Genomic DNA, 17,447 nt, shown 5'->3' with positions numbered 1-17,447 from the left:
AGCCAGATCCCAAAGGCTGTGCCCATTCCTGGCCACCCCCATTGACAGTCTGTCCCTCCCACTGTCCCTGGGGCCCCTCCCATCCCCTGTTCAGATAAGGCCAGCCCAGGACTGCCTCATCTGGCAGTAGGCACTGGGCTGTAATGGGGCTGCCTGGCTCCCCATGGCAATGGGTGCTGTTGCTGTTGGGGCTACTGCTCCCTCCTGCCACCCCCTTCTGGCTCCTCAATGTGCTCTTCCCCCCGCACACCACGCCCAAGGCTGAACTCAGTAACCACACACGGCCTGTCATCCTCGGTAAGCCCCCACTAGGCCCCTGATACATCAAGCGAGACCCTGGGGAGCCTGGGTCCTAAGCCCAACAGCAGCAGATGCTGTCAAGGTTCTCTTGGCCCACCATGAGCCCTCATGCCTGACTTGGTGTGGGGAAGGACCAAAGGCTTGTTCTACAGAGACATTGCTGCTTTTTCCTCCACGCTGTTCTGTCTCCAAGTTGTCTTTTCCGGGGGTTTGGGGTTGGGGTGGTGGTCAGTGGATGGGATGAGATTTGCCTGAGGCCTTGGCCAAGGCACTACAAGCCATGAACAGCTCTGGATACACTGGGTGCTGGGTTAAAGCCCACTACTTCCCTGGCTTCTATCTTACCAAGAACAAGATACCTAGCCAGATACCCCGATATCCCAGGGCAGGAGAGCAGGAGAGGTCCATAAAGACCTTCCCCCTGTTCAAGGGCCAGCCCCTGTCCCCCCTTACCTATTTGTTCTCCCCTTGGACTTTGGCAATAATGGAAAGCCAGGCTGGATGTTTGTTTTATGGGGGCAGGGGTCAGTGGCCTTGGTTCCTGGAACCTTCGTGCCTAAAGGGAGCCTGGAATCTGCGGTACCGGTGGGACAATAAGGGACAATAATAATCAAGCCGGAGAGAGCATATGTGTCAGTAGAACCTTGAAGGCGTAGGAGATGGAGGGGTGGGCTTTTTTGGTGGTAGGGTTAAGGGGGTTGGAGAGAAGCCAAGAAGCTCAGAACAAAAGCTGGTGCCCACAGTGCCTGGCTGCATGGGGAATCGGCTAGAAGCCAAGCTCGATAAACCAGATGTGGTGAACTGGCTGTGCTACCGCAAGACAGAGGACTTCTTCACCATCTGGCTGGATCTCAACATGTTTCTCCCCCTTGGGGTGGACTGCTGGATTGATAATACCAGGTATGTCCCATGTGGTCTACCCAGCCCCTCCATGTTGACCCTTGGCTGCTGGCTGCTAAATGTCCCACTGTCCCCAGGGTTGTCTACAACCGCAGCTCTGGGAGCCTATCCAATGCCCCTGGTGTACAGATCCGTGTCCCTGGCTTTGGCAAGACCTATTCTGTTGAATACTTGGATGACAACAAGCTAGCAGGTGTGTATACTCAGGAAAGGCAGGGGATCTTCTTGGTCATCATGGTAGCCTGCAGATGTAATGGACAGAGTCCCCCTCTGTTTCTGCCTCCCCACAGGCTACCTGCACACACTGGTGCAGAATCTGGTTAACAATGGATATGTTCGGGATGAGACAGTGCGGGCCGCACCCTATGACTGGCGTCTGGCACCCCGTAAGTGTTTGCAGGCGATGGGCTGGGGCCATGACAGGTGGTCCCAGACCCTAACTGCCCTGACCTATCTACCCATCTTCAGGCCAGCAGGATGAATACTACCAGAAGCTGGCCGGACTGGTAGAGGAGATGTATGACGCTTACGAGAAGCCTGTCTTCCTTATTGGGCACAGCCTTGGGTCCCTACATGTGCTCCATTTCTTACTGCGTCAGCCTCAGTCCTGGAAGGACCGCTTCATCGATGGGTTTATCTCTCTCGGGGCTCCATGGGGTGGTTCCATCAAGCCCATGCGGATCCTGGCCTCAGGTGAGGAGCCTCTCGGTCGCTGTCACTCCAGGTCTGCTCGGTGTTGCCCGGGATATTGTCTGTGGGGGCATACCTGCTGTCTGTTAGTTTCTTGAAAGCAGCGCCATTTGGACATCTCCTTCCAGAGTCTTTGAGTGCTGATAGAGGAAGCTAATCCCCAGTCATCTGTCAACCCCAGATTTGCCCCTCGTAGCCCCAAGTCCTGTCTGTACACTAAGGCTTTTTAGCTACATTTTACCTCCCAGAGCCCTTGTGCCCAGGAATCTGTTTCATCAAGGACAGGATCTGCCATAGCCAAACCTAGGGATCCTTCTTGGTCCTTTTTGAGCAGTAGCCCCAGGGACCCAGCACGAATACAGCTGCCACTCACTGAACACCACTGTATACTGGGCTCAGCAAGCAAGGCTCAGTGTTCACTGAAGTTTACAGTCTGGTGAGTGATCCACCAGGCTGTATGACTAAATGTAAAACAGAAACCATCTAAACCTCCAAAAATACAATTCTATGACCACTGTGCAGCATAGGCAGAGGGCCCAAGGAAGAACAGCGGTGCTGTGCGCGCACACCTTATTCTCTTTAACCGCCCCTCTTCCCATCCACTCTGTTACTCTGTTTGAGGCCCTGTCTTACCTGTTTGACCAACATAGCCTCTTTTATTAAATAACCATATTGAGCACTTAACTGAACACTAGGCCTGCTCTCGTCTGTGTCTTGGAATCAAGGATGCGGTAGGTTGAGTGCTTCACTGAGGTAAACTGTGGCCAGGGCCCAGCACCCTCTCCCACCTTATCCTACTCTGTCCTACAGGTGACAACCAGGGCATCCCGATCATGTCCAACATAAAGCTGAGAGAGGAGCAGCGCATAACCACGACTTCCCCCTGGATGTTCCCAGCGCACCGGGTGTGGCCTGAAGACCATGTGTTCATTTCCACACCAAATTTCAACTACACCAGCCAAGACTTCGAGCGTTTTTTTGCAGATCTGCATTTTGAAGAAGGCTGGCACATGTTTCTGCAGTCTCGCGACCTACTGGAAGGCCTCCCAGCACCTGGTGTCGAAGTATATTGTCTATACGGCGTGGGCATACCCACACCACACACCTACATCTATGACCACAACTTCCCCTACAAAGACCCAGTGGCTGCACTCTATGAGGATGGGGATGACACCGTGGCCACACGAAGCACTGAGCTCTGTGGCCAGTGGCAGGGCCGCCAATCACAGCCTGTACACTTGCTGCCCATGAATGGGACAGATCATCTCAACATGGTCTTCAGCAATAAGACACTGGAACATATCAATGCCATCCTACTGGGTGCCTACCGCCATGGCACTCCTAAGTCCCCAGCTGCCAGCCTAGGTACCCTACCCCCTGAATAAAGACCTAGCTGTTATAAATAAGTCCAGTGAGTTATGGGTAAGGGGAAGGCACTACTAGGATCCTTAGATTCATGCATCACCTGGCTGACTCATACATCACCTGGCCCAGGACTTAGGGGAACACGAGGTACAATGGGCTTTGGTAAGGTCCCAGAATGGACTGACTTTGAGATGTGTGAATAGATTTTCATTGCCCTGGTTGAGCTGCTCAGAAAGCTTGCTCTGAGCCTGCCTTCTCAGCGCCCATGCCATATTCAGATCTGCGTATAGCTGTTGGAATGGGGACACAGAGAAATATGACTTGAAACCAACTTTTGAGTTCTGGTTGGATACAGAAATTTACAATAGAGCATGCTGGCGCAGCCTTTAACTCAGCACTTGGGAGGCAGAGGCAGGCAGATCTCTGTGTAGGCCACCCTGATCTACAGAGTTCCAGGACAGCCAGGACTATAGATCCTGTCTCAAAAACACAAACAAATCAATAGAATTTAAAATACAGGGGCTGGGGCTGGGGATTGTTCATGTAAGAGCTTGGATTCCACATCCAGAATTAAAAATTTAAAAAAAGGGGCCGGAGCTTCTGTTGAAAGAAGCTGTTTTTTCCAGAGGACCCAGGTTCAAAACCCAGCACCCACATGCTCAAAACTGTATGTAACTCCAGTTTTAGGGGTTCTGGCACCCTCACACAGACATGCAGACAAAACACCAATGCACATAAAAATAAGTCATAAAAATTTTTTAAAGGTAGGGCCAGGTACACATGCCTTTAATCTCTTCAGGCCAGCCTTGTCTGCAGAGCTTATTCCAGGACAGACAGGGCTACAACTGAAAAACCATTTTTCAATGCCAGCCCCCCCCCCCAAAAAAAAAAAAGTTTAGGATCTGAAGGAATAACAACAGTTCATCTAAAGAAGGTTTAATTTGGGACTTTAGAGATTGAGCTCAGAAGTTAAGAGCATTTATTGCACTTGCAGACCTGGGTTTGGTTCCCAATGCCCATATGGTGGCTCAGGACCATCTGTAACTTCAGTTCCAGGGGATCTGGTGCCTTCTTCCCACCTTGGTGGGCACCTGGCATGCACATGCCACATTCACTCATACACATAATTAAGACTAAAACGGCTTGATTTCTACTTTTTTAATCAGCATTTTGTGTTTTATTTCACTAACCTCTTTAAGCCTGTACATCACCTGTTACAAATGTCACACTACTCTTTAAGGAGTTGTATGTGTGAATGTTGTACCTGAACATATATATGTGCTTGCAGTGCTGGGGGGGGGGGGGGTCCGATGAGATGGGAATGGAGGAACTAAGGCGCACCGTGGAAGGCCTGACAAGGCCCTTCCTCAAGCTACTGGGGACTAGAAGCCAAGGCGAAAGTGAAAGAGAAGATAGATGCACAGAGCCTCTGAACTAGTGTGAGGGTGAAAGCGAAAGTAGGACGTGTCCGAAAAGTCCCACAGAAGCCACGACAGACGCCTCTGCTCCCCGTGGCTTCACTATTTTCATCTGATCCACCCATCGAGACCCCCACATCTCAACTGGCCTTCCTGCCCCGAGATGCTGAAGCAGGCAGTGGAGCACAGAGGAGGCTTCTCTTTCGAGAACTGCCAGAGGTGAAGGGGGAGTGGAGTTCTAGTCACGAACTGTTGGTGCCTTGTTTTATTGGTGGACTGGGGGGAACCCTATGTTGGGTGACCAAGTAGGGGCTTAACCCAGGAGATGAGGAAAGTAGAGATGGGTTTGGGGACCGGTTCAAGGACCCTCCCTAGGTGCAGAACTGAAATGCGAGTCACCCCAATGTTTCCAGGAATGCGTCCTTGGAACACGTCCTTCCGGGGCTTCGGGTCCCTCATGCACGCAAGACAGGGACTACCATCGCGGGACTTGTGTTCCGAGTAAGCGGGGTGATAAGGCTGGGGGGCTAGAAGGGCAAGGCAGCCACTGCGGAGATCAGGTGGGCATTAAGGGGTGGGCTCTTCCCCTGCAGGATGGAGTCATCCTGGGCGCGGACACGCGGGCCACTAACGATTCGGTTGTGGCGGACAAAAGCTGCGAGAAGATCCACTTCATCGCCCCCAAAATCTAGTCAGTATCCCTCGGTGGCAGTCCCCATATTCAAACATAAAGCTGCACTGTCGTTCACGCCCTACTTTGTCCCCCTGCACGTCCCTGTCCACATCTATCATCCCTTTCCCCCTTAGTTGCTGTGGGGCTGGAGTAGCTGCGGACACTGAGATGACCACGCGGATGGCAGCTTCTAAGATGGAACTACATGCGCTGTCCACTGGCCGTGAGCCTCGGGTGGCCACGGTCACCCGTATCCTGCGCCAGACGCTCTTCCGGTGAGAAGTGGGACTAAGATGATGGGGGAGGGGGGGTGTATCTGTCGGTGGGTGGGGTTGACAGAAGGTGGGGCGGGAAAAAAAAATCGGGGCTGCGACCAGCAGGGAGACCGGAAGAACACAGAGCAAGCTGAGTTCCGGAAGAGGCAACCTCAATTGTAGGACGCCAGGCCAAAAGGAAGGGGTGGGACTCAGACCAAAAAGTATATAATGGGCGGGGCCTGCCTGCTGACAACAACCCTGCCGGCTCCTCCACAGGTACCAAGGCCACGTGGGAGCATCATTGATTGTGGGCGGGGTTGATTTGAACGGACCGCAACTCTACAGCGTGCACCCACATGGTTCCTACAGCCGTCTGCCCTTTACTGCCCTTGGTGAGCGCTTCCACCCTTTTCACACGAATCCTACTCCTGCAACCCTGCTTTCAAGGTTTGTACCTCAGCAGCTACAGCTGACTTCAGATGCCCCTTCCCACCTGCAGGCTCCGGTCAAGATGCAGCCGTGGCACTGTTGGAGGACCGGTTCCAGCCAAACATGACGGTGAGCGACTTCTGCCCATTACTTCATGCTCACTGGCGGGGAGTACCAAAAAACCCTGGCCAAGTCTAGAAACAAGGAACGCTTGTAGGTGTGAAGGTGACTACTTAGTAGGAACTGAATAAAGTTGAAGTGAGGGCCAGTCAGTAACCAAGCTTAGACCACAGAGAGAAGCGGAAGCTCACAACGAATGATTCGAATACTGAAGGAAGTGGTAAAGCCCAGTGGGGCTCTGTATGAGGTTTGAGTTCTGGACTTTGGAGTGGGATAGAAGTAGGTGACTATGTGCTTCAGAGATAACTAAGGCCCAGAGAGAGAATCGTGACAGAGTGGGTGGGAAGACTGCTGTAAGCGACACTGAGAAGTTTGTACAGAGGACAGCGGGTGGAGGGCACAGTTTTGAGGGAGAGGGGTCAGAAGCCAAGGGACTGGAATTTTGAATGGAGGGAGAGAAAGGAGGCTGACCGTACATAAAGAGCAACTTGTCTAGGCCTCAAGATGAAGAGTCCCCAGGTTAGAATGAAGTAACACCAGGTCCATTTAACCTCATTCCCACGACCATAGCTGGAGGCTGCACAAGAGCTGCTGGTGGAAGCCATCACAGCAGGGATCCTAAGTGACCTGGGCTCTGGAGGCAGTGTGGATGCCTGTGTGATCACTGCAGGGGGTGCCAAGCTGGTGAGAGCATTGAGCTCACCCACAGAGCCTGTGCAGAGGTAGGAGCAGGGGAAGGGAGGTGTGTGTGTTTGTGTGTGTGTGTGTGTGTGCGCGTGTGTGTGTGTGTGTGTGTGTGTGTGTGCATGTGCGTGTGTGTGTGTGTGTGTGTGTGTGTGTGTGTGTGTGAGAGCACACGTGCGTGCGCGTGTGTGCTCGGGACAGGCTGCATTCTAAAAGGCTGGCCCTCCTTTCTAGAGCTGGCCGTTACCACTTTGCTCCCGGAACCACACCTGTCCTGACCCAGGAAGTGAGACCTCTGACCCTGGAACTTCTCGAGGAGACTGTGCAGGCCATGGAGGTGGAATGAAGTGGCCTGAGATGTGGAGTTTGGAACCAGGGTGAATAAATCCAGGAAATACAAAACACTCAAACCGAAGACTGTGTCTTTCTTGCCAAGCAGCTGTATGAGCTTGGTGGCTGTGGTATCCATCTAAGGAGTAAGACCCAGTTCCCCGCCTGAGGTCCTCTTCATCATCACCTCAGGGATCTATCCATGCAGAATCCCAGCCCCAGCCAGCACTTTGAGGCTTTGGGATGGAAAGCTATATCCTATAATCCCCAAACCATAGTTCCATATGGTAGCTTATCCTACCAATACCCTGTCTTGGAAGCCCCGATGGACAATCCCCACTGTTAGCCTTTCCCTGTCTGATCAGTAACCACCTATTCCTGCCAGCTACCCTGGGTCCTTGGGAGGCTAAAATGCTGATCGAGCAACTATTTCCTGACTCTAAGGGCAAGTTCTCACCAAGCACCCTTCACCACCTACAGATCCTCTTATATGACAGCCCTCAGATGACCAAGCATATGTGAGCTTGTGAAAAGCTAAGCCTTATCTGCACAGGTGGGACTGTGAGTAGGGAGATTGACTCTGTTCCCTGGGCTGAAAGGAGTTATGGACTCGTGGGAAAAGATGATACAATTAGCAAGAAACCTTTGCTGAGTTCCTAGCAAGGTTCTTCACTGAGTGCCAGGTCCTCTGGGTGCTGGTAGGAACATCCTGCCCCCAGAGTAGCTAAGCTCCATTTGGGGCTTCAGAACTGATAAGGCACATTCTCGAGAGGTTCTCCTCCAGGCTGGACACCCTTGGCTGATGGTTGTGTGTTCTCCCTAAGACTTTATTATGAAAGATTGTATATATGATAGTACAGCTAAAGGACTTGCTTAGTAAACATCCATATGTCCACCAGCCTTGGTAATTCATATTTTGTCAGATCTGATCTTGTGTCCTTACCCATTTACCTGTTTCACATTTTAGACTGAGGTATTCTTGAGCCCATCAAAGACTCTGATACCCTAGAAAAATTCAAGCCAACTCACCTTTGCAACTCTGCATACAGAAGTACCTTTTCTCCATCGGTTCAAGCTCAGCGTGAAGCTCAGTAACAAATATGCTGTGCACAGATCTCTCCTATGGCAGTCTGAGGTCTAGAAACAGACTTCTACTACCAACTTCAACCCAGGGTCTGTCAGTCACTGAGAGCTCACACTTACCAGTAACATAGGTCTCAGCCAGACGCATGAAGTTTGCCTTGTGCTGGTAAGAGAATCTGCCTCTCTGGGCAGACCGCTGACTCCTGTTCCATACTGATGAGAAATCCAAGATGATGTCTGTTAGGATTCACAACCTGCCAGAACCTTCATCCCTGGCCTTCCTGGCAGAGATGGGCTACATCTGGCCATTCTCTCCACCAGTCACAACACCCCTGTGTTCTGAACAGGCTTTTCTGGAAGTTCAATATTCCTGATAGCCTTGGGAAATTTCATAGGTCCACAACCACCAACCAGGTTGACACTTTAGACCTAGTTCAGCCATTTGTCGTTGGTACCCAGTTGTCAACACTTGGGGTAGGAAGTGATTCAGAAAGTCAATAGGAAGCCAAGGCTTGGGAAGGCAGAGGTGAGAACCTCACACCTGGGTATTTGATAATCCCAAGGACTTCGGCCTGAGAAATCCTCTCCTAAAAGCAGGTGTGGGGCTATGCCAAGACCACACAGCTGGCCTAGTCTCAGGCCCAAGACTTCTGTCCAAGGACAAGGATCCCCATAAATAAAGCCAGGCCATCTAAACATCATTTCTTATTTTCCACAATGGTACTGCTCAGCCTAACCCTCAGCCTGGTCCTCCTTGGCTCCTCCTGGGGTAAGTGGGCTGAGACTGACCTTGACTGAACAACTTAGCACAACTCAGCTTCCAGCTCCTGTTCAGGGGCCCAGACAAGGAGCCAGCCTGGCTAGAAGGGAACGGACAGTGTAAGCAAAGGAAGAAACCCTCAGGGCTGGGAGTAAGGGAAGAGCCAGGAACCAGTCTCACAAAGGAGACAGGAGCTTGAGCCAGACCTTCGAAGGCTCAGGAAAACATATAAGATGTGTATAGACTAACAAAGCCTTCCAGCTGCATGGTAGACTGCTCAGGCCTAGAAAAATAAAGGGCAAGGAGATGATACCAGGAATTAGAGAGAAAAGTGGCTTGAAGAACATTAGGACTAGGTGGGTAGATGTGATAGCATGCACAGGACTTGAAGGCTGGTAGGGTGGGGTAACCAAGATAGCTGTGTATGCCTAAAAGGCATTCTAGGTGAGGACTAGTAAGCCCCCTGGACCCCTCTGGATCTATAGTTTGGGGGCACCTTGAGGAAGACGTTAGGGAGAGGTAGGCTGGGATTGGATTCTCACCAGCCTTATGTTCAGGCTGTGGTGTTCCCGCCATCACACCTGTACTGAGCTACAACCAGAGGATTGTCAATGGGGAGAATGCAGTGCCAGGCTCCTGGCCCTGGCAGGTGTCTCTACAGGTACGCACCCTAGGGGTCAGTCGGGGTCCTGGGTGCTTTAGGCCTATGGGTAACTTAAACCCACTCATGTATTTGACTTTTGGCCCTAGGATAGCACTGGGTTCCATTTCTGTGGTGGTTCTCTCATCAGCCAGAACTGGGTGGTCACTGCTGCCCACTGCAAAGTCACGTGAGTGTATTCCACTTCCCCTCTGCGGGATGGCCCCCTCTGAAACCACTTAACAGCTACCGGTTCCCATTATCCTTGCAGGCCTGGACGCCACTTTGTTATTTTGGGAGAATATGACCGATCTTCCAATGCTGAACCTGTGCAGGTGCTCTCTATCTCGAAGGTAAGTACTGGCTGCCTGTGTAGAAAGGGAAAATGGGCTGAAATGGGCTGCAGGTATCCTGCTTTGGACACTGACTTTCCCGCCTCAGCACCGACCTCGGTGCCTGTGCCCACTTCAGCCTTACATGGGTCTTGAATGGCTCCACAGGCTATCACACACCCTAACTGGAACTCCAACACTTTCAACAATGATGTGACTCTCCTGAAGCTTGCCTCACCAGCCCGGTACACAGCACAAGTCTCACCAGTCTGCCTGGCTTCCTCAAATGAGGCACTGCCTGCGGGCCTCACATGCGTCACCACTGGCTGGGGCAGGATCAGTGGTGTGGGTAAGAACTTGAGTGAGTGAGGGGAGACCGGAAAAGCATCCTGGGCCAGCCTGACCACCTCTCCTGGCTCACAGGCAATGTGACACCAGCACGTCTGCAGCAAGTAGTTCTCCCCCTGGTCACTGTGAATCAGTGTCGGCAGTATTGGGGTTCACGCATTACTGATTCCATGATATGTGCGGGTGGTGCAGGTGCCTCCTCGTGTCAGGTAAGCACCCTGTCCTCTGTGCTATCCCATGGTACACTTCCCCAAACTGCTATGCTGACCTTTCCCCTTTTCTTCCCTTTCAGGGTGACTCAGGAGGCCCTCTTGTCTGCCAGAAGGGAAACACCTGGGTGCTTATTGGTATTGTCTCCTGGGGCAATGAACACTGCAATGTACAATCACCTGCCATGTACGCTCGGGTCAGCAAGTTCAACACCTGGATCAACCAAGTCATGGCCAACAACTAAACTGTCCATGGATCCTTTCCCCAGCTCAATCCAATAAACAGACCAGCCTGTTTCTCTTGTGTAGCCTCAGCCTTCATCCTGGCTTAGTGGGAAGGAGAGGCTCTTAAGGGTTCTGCCCCTGACTTGGACTTTGTCTTCTGGTATAGCACCAGCTGAGGAGCCAAGATCTCCCTACACTCATCAGCCCAGATGGTGGCCCTTACTCCTCTTTTTGAACAATCCACCAGTCCCATGGCACAATCAGTATGGTCAGAAAAAATGGCAGCCTTCCCTGAGGGAGGGCAGCCTGTTTATTGGATACAGAAGATACATTTACAGAGTACACAAAATAAATACCTGCACATTCTCCATCCGTAGTTCACGGCATGAAGGCCTGGTGGACCTATCAAAGGCCCAAGGCACTAAACTCCCTCTGTCTTAGCCTCTCAGCCAGACTCACTTTGGGCAAGAGAGAAAATGAATCCCCAGTGGTTCACACCCGAGATTCCTGGGGAACTGGTAGGTGGGGGGAACTCTGAAGCTGTGGCTCTCCATGGCCTCCTATCCAGGGGGAGGGTGTGAGGAGAGCATACAGAAGGCACAATTGACTTGGCACAAGTGGTCTCTTTGGTTTGGTTTCCCAGCAGAGGAGGCATATGTAGAAGAGTGCCTTGCTAGGCTCTGTCTGGCCCCTTCCTACCCACTGAAAGCAGCTACAGAGGGAGGGAGGTCATATTCCAGCCTAATATGGTGGTGGTAGGGGAGACCATGACAGCTATAGGGACTGTTGTAGCTCAGTCCTCTGGGAGAGCAGCCCCTGCAACCCTACCCTACCTCCCAGAAGGGCTCCCTCCAGCCTGAGACTCAGTGGGGCCAACCTGGAAAGTTAATGCTGTGAAAAGAAGCGGGCACACGGCAAATAGGACAAGGCCAGCAGCCAAGGCACCCAGGGTTCAGAGGCAGGTAACACAGTATGGCTAAGTTCCAAGGTGAGGTTTGGAGAAACTGAACAGAAGGGGAGTTGAGCAGCCCAGGACTCTTCCCCCAATTCAGCAACTCCTTTCTGTCCTCTTCTGTTTGGAGGGCTGTGGGTTTGCAAGGTTGTGCACCAGTCACCACCCCGTCCCCTGGCCACCTATACCCACACCAGACACTAGGTGGCCCGATGGAGCTATAAAGGAGGGCCTGGCAGCTCCAGGAGGGAAGCAGCAAAGGGCAATACAGCAAAAGACAGAAGAGAGGTTGCTGATAAAGTTGAGGAGAACCTTCTTCAGGCACATCCATCCCCAGGTAGCAGCAGTGGATCTCCCTTTAACCCCTCACTGTTGGGAAGGAGGCAGCTGGGGAGGGAAATGGCATCCAAGTGGGAGAGACAGACAATAGTGGGCTCTGCAAAGGCACTGATCGTGATAGACAGGATCCCGCTCATACAGAGGCTGGAGCCTGAGGCTAAGGTCCATGCCACAGTCTCTAGAGGGGTCCCTGGTGGCACCATGAAGAGAGACAGATCTTGGCTGGGGGAAACAAAGTTGTTCGAATCTAACTGCACCTAAGGGACTAATGAGGCAATTTAGCTATGGCACAAGCCAGACCTCCCACTGGAGCATAACCTTAAGGACTAGCATGGCAGACAATATGGGAGCTATACCACTGCTCTGTGGGGGGACGGGGGTTATAAAAGTAATGGACTAAGAGTCCTGAGCCACAGGACCCTTTCTACCTAACACAGGAGCACAGGAGCCCCGCCCCCCAACTTGGTTCAAAAAAGTGGCAAAAATTAAGATCAGTGGAAACTCAGTCCTGCACCTTTTCCCAACTCAAACAGACCAGTTGCCTACCAGGCTCCCAGTTCAAGTGGCCCTGGGCCACCATTCCATCATAACATTCCCAGGCCCATGATAGGAGGTAGGGGCTACTAAAGGTACAGAGAGGAGCTGGGTCCAGACATGCTCTACATACTGCTGGGCATGAGGTCTAGCTATAGAGAAGGTATTGGGCCCAGGTGACATGGCAGAAAGTACCCAGGATGAGACACTAGTGTGCCCCTGCCATGGCTGGTGGCTCAGCCATTATACTGCTGTTGATAGCGCAGGTTAAGCTCCCGCAGTTCGCGCTCCCGAACACGACGTGACTTGTTGGAGCGCGTAGAGCGGCTGGAACGTGTGGACTGGGAAGATTTGGTGCTCTGGCAACGAGAGGAAGCACGCTTGAGGAGATTCTGGGAGATGGAGCGGTGCAGATTCTTCATGGATGAAGAGGCTGCCATGCTTACTACCCACGGGTGTCTTAGGGCCTGCAGTGCAGTCATCCGCGCTCCAGGGTCCACAGTCAGCAGGCGGTCAATGAAGTCCTTGGCCAGATTAGATACACTAGGCCAGGGCTAGAAACCAAGGACAAGCATTAGTGTGAGAGACTCAACACTGCTCTCCCATCTGGATGATGCCCACACCACAGAACTAGGAGCTACCCAGCATCTGTGCACTGTCTAGACAAGCAACACCTCTCCTCCACCATACGGAAACTCCTTTCCCTTCCTTCCCTTCCCTTCCCTGCTGACTCAGGTTACTGGGCAGGTGATGCTTGATGCTCGGTGAGGAGGCTGGCAAGGAGGAAAAGGACCTATAGTCTAACCTACGGTGTTCTGCACCCAAAGCCTGGCTAAAGAAGGTGTCCCCCTCACAGACCCCTAACATACCTTTGGGAGTTTTTTGTTTGTTTTTGAAACAAGGTCTCTTTGTATAACCCTCCCTGACCTAGAACTCAATATGTAGACCAGGCTAGTCTGTAATGTTAGAGATCCAGCCACCTGCCCCCGTTTCCTGAGTGCTGAGATAAAAGGCATGCATCACCACACCTGGATAGGAGGGTTTTTTTTTTTTTTTTTTAAATATTTATATGTGTGTGTACCTGAGTCTACGAGTATATACCACATATATACAGGTGCTATCCGATGGAGGACAGATGGAACTGGAGTTACAGGCAGCTGTGAGCTCTTATGTGAGTACTGGGAAATGAACCTAGGTACTTTGTGAGAACAGTTCTTAATTGCCTACCTAGATTTTTGGAGAGTGATCCAAATTTTTTCACCATGTCTAGACTCCAACAACCATCTGTTTGTACCAGGCCAAGTAGAGAGGAACTTTTAGTCTCACCTTCGAACTTCCAAGAAATTCCCTGCCTCAGCCAGAACCTCTTGGCCACCAAGAGAAAATCACATTTAATGCATCTATATTTTTCAGTCTGATAATAGGGTAGTATAATGGCTATTATTGGTTGTCAACTTGACCGTATCTGGAATGAACTACAATCCAGAATTAGAGGACTCTAGAGAACCCTAAGATAGGTAGGGAACACTGGGGCCAGAGAGGTAATAACTCTTTTCAGAGGCTCTATCCAGTTTGTATGACCTTTTGAGCCATAAAAGCTCCTGTTATTAGCCAAGTGTAGTGGTACACGCCTTTAATCTCAGCATTTGGGGAACAGAGGCAGGCAGATGTCTATGAGTTCAAAGCCAGTGTGGTCTGTTTAGTGAGACTCTCTCTCAAAATAAACAAACAAACCGGGCAGTGGTGGTACACACTTTTAATCCCAGCATTCAGGGGTTAGAAGTGGGTGGATCTAACCCACCTGTTCTGCTTCAGGTAAGCAACGCTGCGTTGTCTTAGACACTCACCAAGCAGCTGACAACCCCTAGTCTCAGCCTCCCTAGTTTGTCCTTACCTGGAGTCTGTCTGTCTTACACTCCATGGCACCCTTCACCTTGGGGAGTCTCTAAAGTGCTCTCCATGGTCCTCAGGCACATTCCAGGTGGGAAGTGGCTATTTAACAAATGCACACACCTGCTGACTCCCATTACCCTAAGAGGGGTCCTGTGACATCTTGCTGTTTGATAGAAGTGATGCAAAGAGAAGACTCATCTGGACTACTAAGGAAGGGGTGGGGAGCTTGTCTTGTAGCCATTGTCCTTTTCTATCTTTTAGAAAGAAAAATCTTAGATTTTACTGAGCTTAACAAGGCCAGCACCTAGTGATTCTAGTACTCAGGAGAAAAAAGTCAAGACTGAGGACACGTAGCCATGGTGGTCTAGTGAAGCCTTGCTGACTGGGAGCAGTGTGCTAGTAAGAGTTGTCCTCTCATCAGAGGCAGGTCCTGTGTGCAGCTCAGGTTCCAGTGTTGAGACTGAGGAGGATGAGTGATAACTGCCAGAAAAGCTTTTGGTTCACAGAGAAGGGTCTATGCAGGGCTGGAGGGATGGCTCAGAGGTTAAGAGGACGGGCTGCTCTTCAGAGGACCTGGGTTTGATGCCCAGCACTCACATGGCAGCTCAGAGTTTCTGTAACTCAAGTTCCAGGGCGTCTGACACCCTTTTCTGGCTTCTGTGGGCATGCACATGCTGCATGTATTATAGACAAGAAATACAGCTATTTATGTAAAAAAAAAAATGTTGTTTTTTTTTTTTTTTAAGAAAGCCCCATGGATCCCTGCTGCTCTGCCACCTGGGTACAAACCTCTGCTTCTCACTTACACATGGAAGCAGCAGGCTATCAGAGCATCTGATGAACATGGCAAGCCCAGCACTGAACAGACTGGATCAGAATACCTGTATTGTGCTGCCCTGCTGGGCTTCTATGCTAACTCAAAAACATACTTCAGCCCAGCCAGCCTTCTTGGAAGAACAGCTCCAAGGCAGATCAGGGGACTCTGAACACCAGCTGCATGGTTCTGACTCTGTCCCTTATTTGATTCTGGACAGAGGAGCAAGTCCTAAGTCAGGTATTTTGATACACACATTAGATCCCAGCATAGTGTTGTGGTGTCACACACCTTCAATCCCAGCATCAGGAGGCAGAGGCAAGAGTTTGAGGTCAGCCTGCTCTACGGAGAGTTCCAGGACAACCAGGACTATACAGAGAAACCTTGTCTTGTAAAATCAACAACAATAATAATGATAATAACAAAATATTACAATATTTGATAGGCAGAAGCAGGAGGATCATGAATTCAAAGCCTCCCTGTACTCCATAGGCAATTTGAAGCCAGTTTAGGCCTCCTGAGACTCTAGCTCAAACACCTTCCTCCAAACAAGAGAGTACCAGTTTCTCTGCAGAAGATGGAACAGTGGTAAAAAGCTGGGTTTACAAGCTAGAAACCTGAACATGGATGAAATGGCGGCTTCCTCACTTCAGCTCCTCACTCAAGTTAAACCATGGACTCCTGCAGCTTGGAACCTGTCTGATAGTCTTAGACGGGCCTCTCACCAGACCTCACAATGAGCATAAACATCTCCATCTCCAGAGCAGCAGAGACCAGCACCAGGCAGACCCCTGCTGCTTGTCAGGCAGTCAGCCTGTTAGTGCTAAACCAAGCCAGATTGATCCACCCTTCCTACTCCCCCAGACTCTCGCCTTATCAATTACTGTGTTCGTGCCACTGTGTACAGAATGCCAATGAACTCATTTGTCTGAGGGCCAGCACAATTCTCTGGAAGGCCCCCAGCACTCCCATCTTTGAAGAGCTGGGAGCATATGCTGGTAATGCTTCCCAAGACAATGTGACTCAAGCCATACCTTGGTGTGTTAGAAAAAACTGTAGTTGGAAGACAAGCAAGCTGAACACAGGAAGGCGGTTCTCATCCAGCTTGCAGACAGTGAGGGAGGGGCTTGGGAGGACCTGAAGCTGAGTGACCTCCCACACAGCTCAGAAATGTAAGGCCTCTCCCATCTTCCACAGCCCCACTCCTGACCTCAAGTCCGATCCAGCACCTTGTCAGAAAGTGCTCAGTGCCTGCAGCCCACTGCACCTGCTTCTCAGGAGGCTAAGTATGTCTGCCAGGCTGACTGACTGGTCAGGAGGCATTTTGGACATGAGAAAAAGAAAAATGACTTAATAGCCATGTGTTTCACTTTCCAAAGTTTTAACTGCTTTCTCTGGCTGAAGGACATAGCTGACTTCAGTATCTACCCTTGGGATCAGACAGACATTCATGGGCCTCTGGTGGCTGATAGACAGGACAAGTCCCAAGTAGCAGCTGGTTAGTCTCCCAGAGGTTTCTACCTGCATCTGAACTGAAACACAGGACAGGGAGAGGGCTGACAAGAAATGTTAAGAGGTCAGTTAGCTCTGCAGACATCTAGGAGATCAGAAGACAGCTTCAATACAGATGCTACTAATCCATACTCTGTGAATCTCTGGACACTTGCATGGGTGGAGCTGGCCCCCCAGGGAGTCTGGCCGTTGAGCTTCCTCTTTCCCTGGTACACAGACCCTTGTTTCTGGCAGAGAAGACAACAGCAAGGAGTGGAGAGGGACCACTCCCTAACCAGTTTCTCCTCATTACCCTTACTTTTCTCTTGGGCCAAAGCCATTCCTCTGTGGACTCCAACTATCATTTTGAGGGAGAGACACCAATATAGAAAGGCATTCAGTTCCATATTGGAGAACTTGTCTCCCCTTTCTCTCTGTTCCTTCTACTTGACTGGGCAGAGATGGCAAGAACAGTTCCCAAGGCTACCACATAGTTCCCTTTGAGCCTGAAAGTCCCAAAAGAGAATGAGGACTAAGGCATCTGATTGGCCTAGGCAGCATAGGGGTAAGGAAGCTGCTTCCTTCTGGCCTTATCGTGGAGAATAAATGACCCAAGTCTCTTCTAAATGACACTATAGTGACAGATTAAATTGTCAGGCTA

General features: G+C 51.0%; 4 protein-coding genes across 4 annotated transcripts in view; 3 read left to right on the top strand and 1 right to left on the bottom strand.

Annotated features, from left to right (window-relative positions):
* Positions 1–101: 101 nt before the first annotated feature.
* On the top strand, positions 102–3,296 carry Lcat (lecithin-cholesterol acyltransferase). The gene is made up of 6 exons (XM_034522655.2): positions 102–297; positions 1,044–1,200; positions 1,278–1,393; positions 1,491–1,586; positions 1,669–1,893; positions 2,701–3,296. The coding sequence occupies exons 1-6, from the start codon at positions 144–146 to the stop codon at positions 3,273–3,275; spliced, it is 1,323 nt and encodes a 440-aa protein (XP_034378546.1). The 5' UTR covers positions 102–143; the 3' UTR covers positions 3,276–3,296.
* A 1,389-nt stretch (positions 3,297–4,685) lies between these two features.
* On the top strand, positions 4,686–7,240 carry Psmb10 (proteasome 20S subunit beta 10). Its single transcript, XM_034522552.2, has 8 exons — positions 4,686–4,892; positions 5,087–5,174; positions 5,267–5,364; positions 5,481–5,621; positions 5,880–5,995; positions 6,103–6,161; positions 6,723–6,874; positions 7,071–7,240. The coding sequence occupies exons 1-8, from the start codon at positions 4,837–4,839 to the stop codon at positions 7,180–7,182; spliced, it is 822 nt and encodes a 273-aa protein (XP_034378443.1). The 5' UTR covers positions 4,686–4,836; the 3' UTR covers positions 7,183–7,240.
* A 1,674-nt stretch (positions 7,241–8,914) lies between these two features.
* Ctrl (chymotrypsin like) lies at positions 8,915–10,835 on the top strand. The gene is made up of 7 exons (XM_034522960.2): positions 8,915–9,018; positions 9,567–9,670; positions 9,760–9,839; positions 9,921–10,002; positions 10,150–10,330; positions 10,405–10,538; positions 10,622–10,835. The coding sequence occupies exons 1-7, from the start codon at positions 8,967–8,969 to the stop codon at positions 10,781–10,783; spliced, it is 795 nt and encodes a 264-aa protein (XP_034378851.1). The 5' UTR covers positions 8,915–8,966; the 3' UTR covers positions 10,784–10,835.
* Positions 10,836–11,027: 192 nt separating this feature from the next.
* Pskh1 (protein serine kinase H1) overlaps positions 11,028–17,447 on the bottom strand; it is a 29,858-nt gene continuing 23,438 nt past the window's right edge. The window contains exon 3 of the mRNA XM_034522919.2: positions 11,028–13,142. Within this exon, the coding sequence (XP_034378810.1) occupies positions 12,825–13,142 (318 nt within the window). The 3' untranslated portion in view covers positions 11,028–12,824. The remainder of the gene's footprint in view (positions 13,143–17,447) is intronic.

Source organism: Arvicanthis niloticus, chromosome 18 (genome assembly GCF_011762505.2).
Source record: "Arvicanthis niloticus isolate mArvNil1 chromosome 18, mArvNil1.pat.X, whole genome shotgun sequence".
NCBI lineage: Eukaryota > Metazoa > Chordata > Mammalia > Rodentia > Muridae > Arvicanthis > Arvicanthis niloticus.
The sequence above is the reverse complement of the archived record's forward strand: the minus strand, read 5'-3'. Positions and strand labels throughout refer to the sequence as shown.

Coding starts and splice junctions, on each gene's coding strand:
- Lcat (XM_034522655.2), top strand. CDS start 144: ATGGGGCTGCCTGGCTCCCCATGGCAATGGGTGCTGTTGCTGTTGGGG. Junction 298..1,043: donor CACACGGCCTGTCATCCTCG/GTAAGCCCCCAC, acceptor TGGTGCCCACAG/TGCCTGGCTGCATGGGGAAT. Junction 1,201..1,277: donor TGCTGGATTGATAATACCAG/GTATGTCCCATG, acceptor CACTGTCCCCAG/GGTTGTCTACAACCGCAGCT.
- Psmb10 (XM_034522552.2), top strand. CDS start 4,837: ATGCTGAAGCAGGCAGTGGAGCACAGAGGAGGCTTCTCTTTCGAGAAC. Junction 5,622..5,879: donor CTGCGCCAGACGCTCTTCCG/GTGAGAAGTGGG, acceptor GCTCCTCCACAG/GTACCAAGGCCACGTGGGAG. Junction 5,996..6,102: donor TCTGCCCTTTACTGCCCTTG/GTGAGCGCTTCC, acceptor TCCCACCTGCAG/GCTCCGGTCAAGATGCAGCC.
- Ctrl (XM_034522960.2), top strand. CDS start 8,967: ATGGTACTGCTCAGCCTAACCCTCAGCCTGGTCCTCCTTGGCTCCTCC. Junction 9,019..9,566: donor CCTCCTTGGCTCCTCCTGGG/GTAAGTGGGCTG, acceptor CCTTATGTTCAG/GCTGTGGTGTTCCCGCCATC. Junction 10,539..10,621: donor CAGGTGCCTCCTCGTGTCAG/GTAAGCACCCTG, acceptor CTTCCCTTTCAG/GGTGACTCAGGAGGCCCTCT.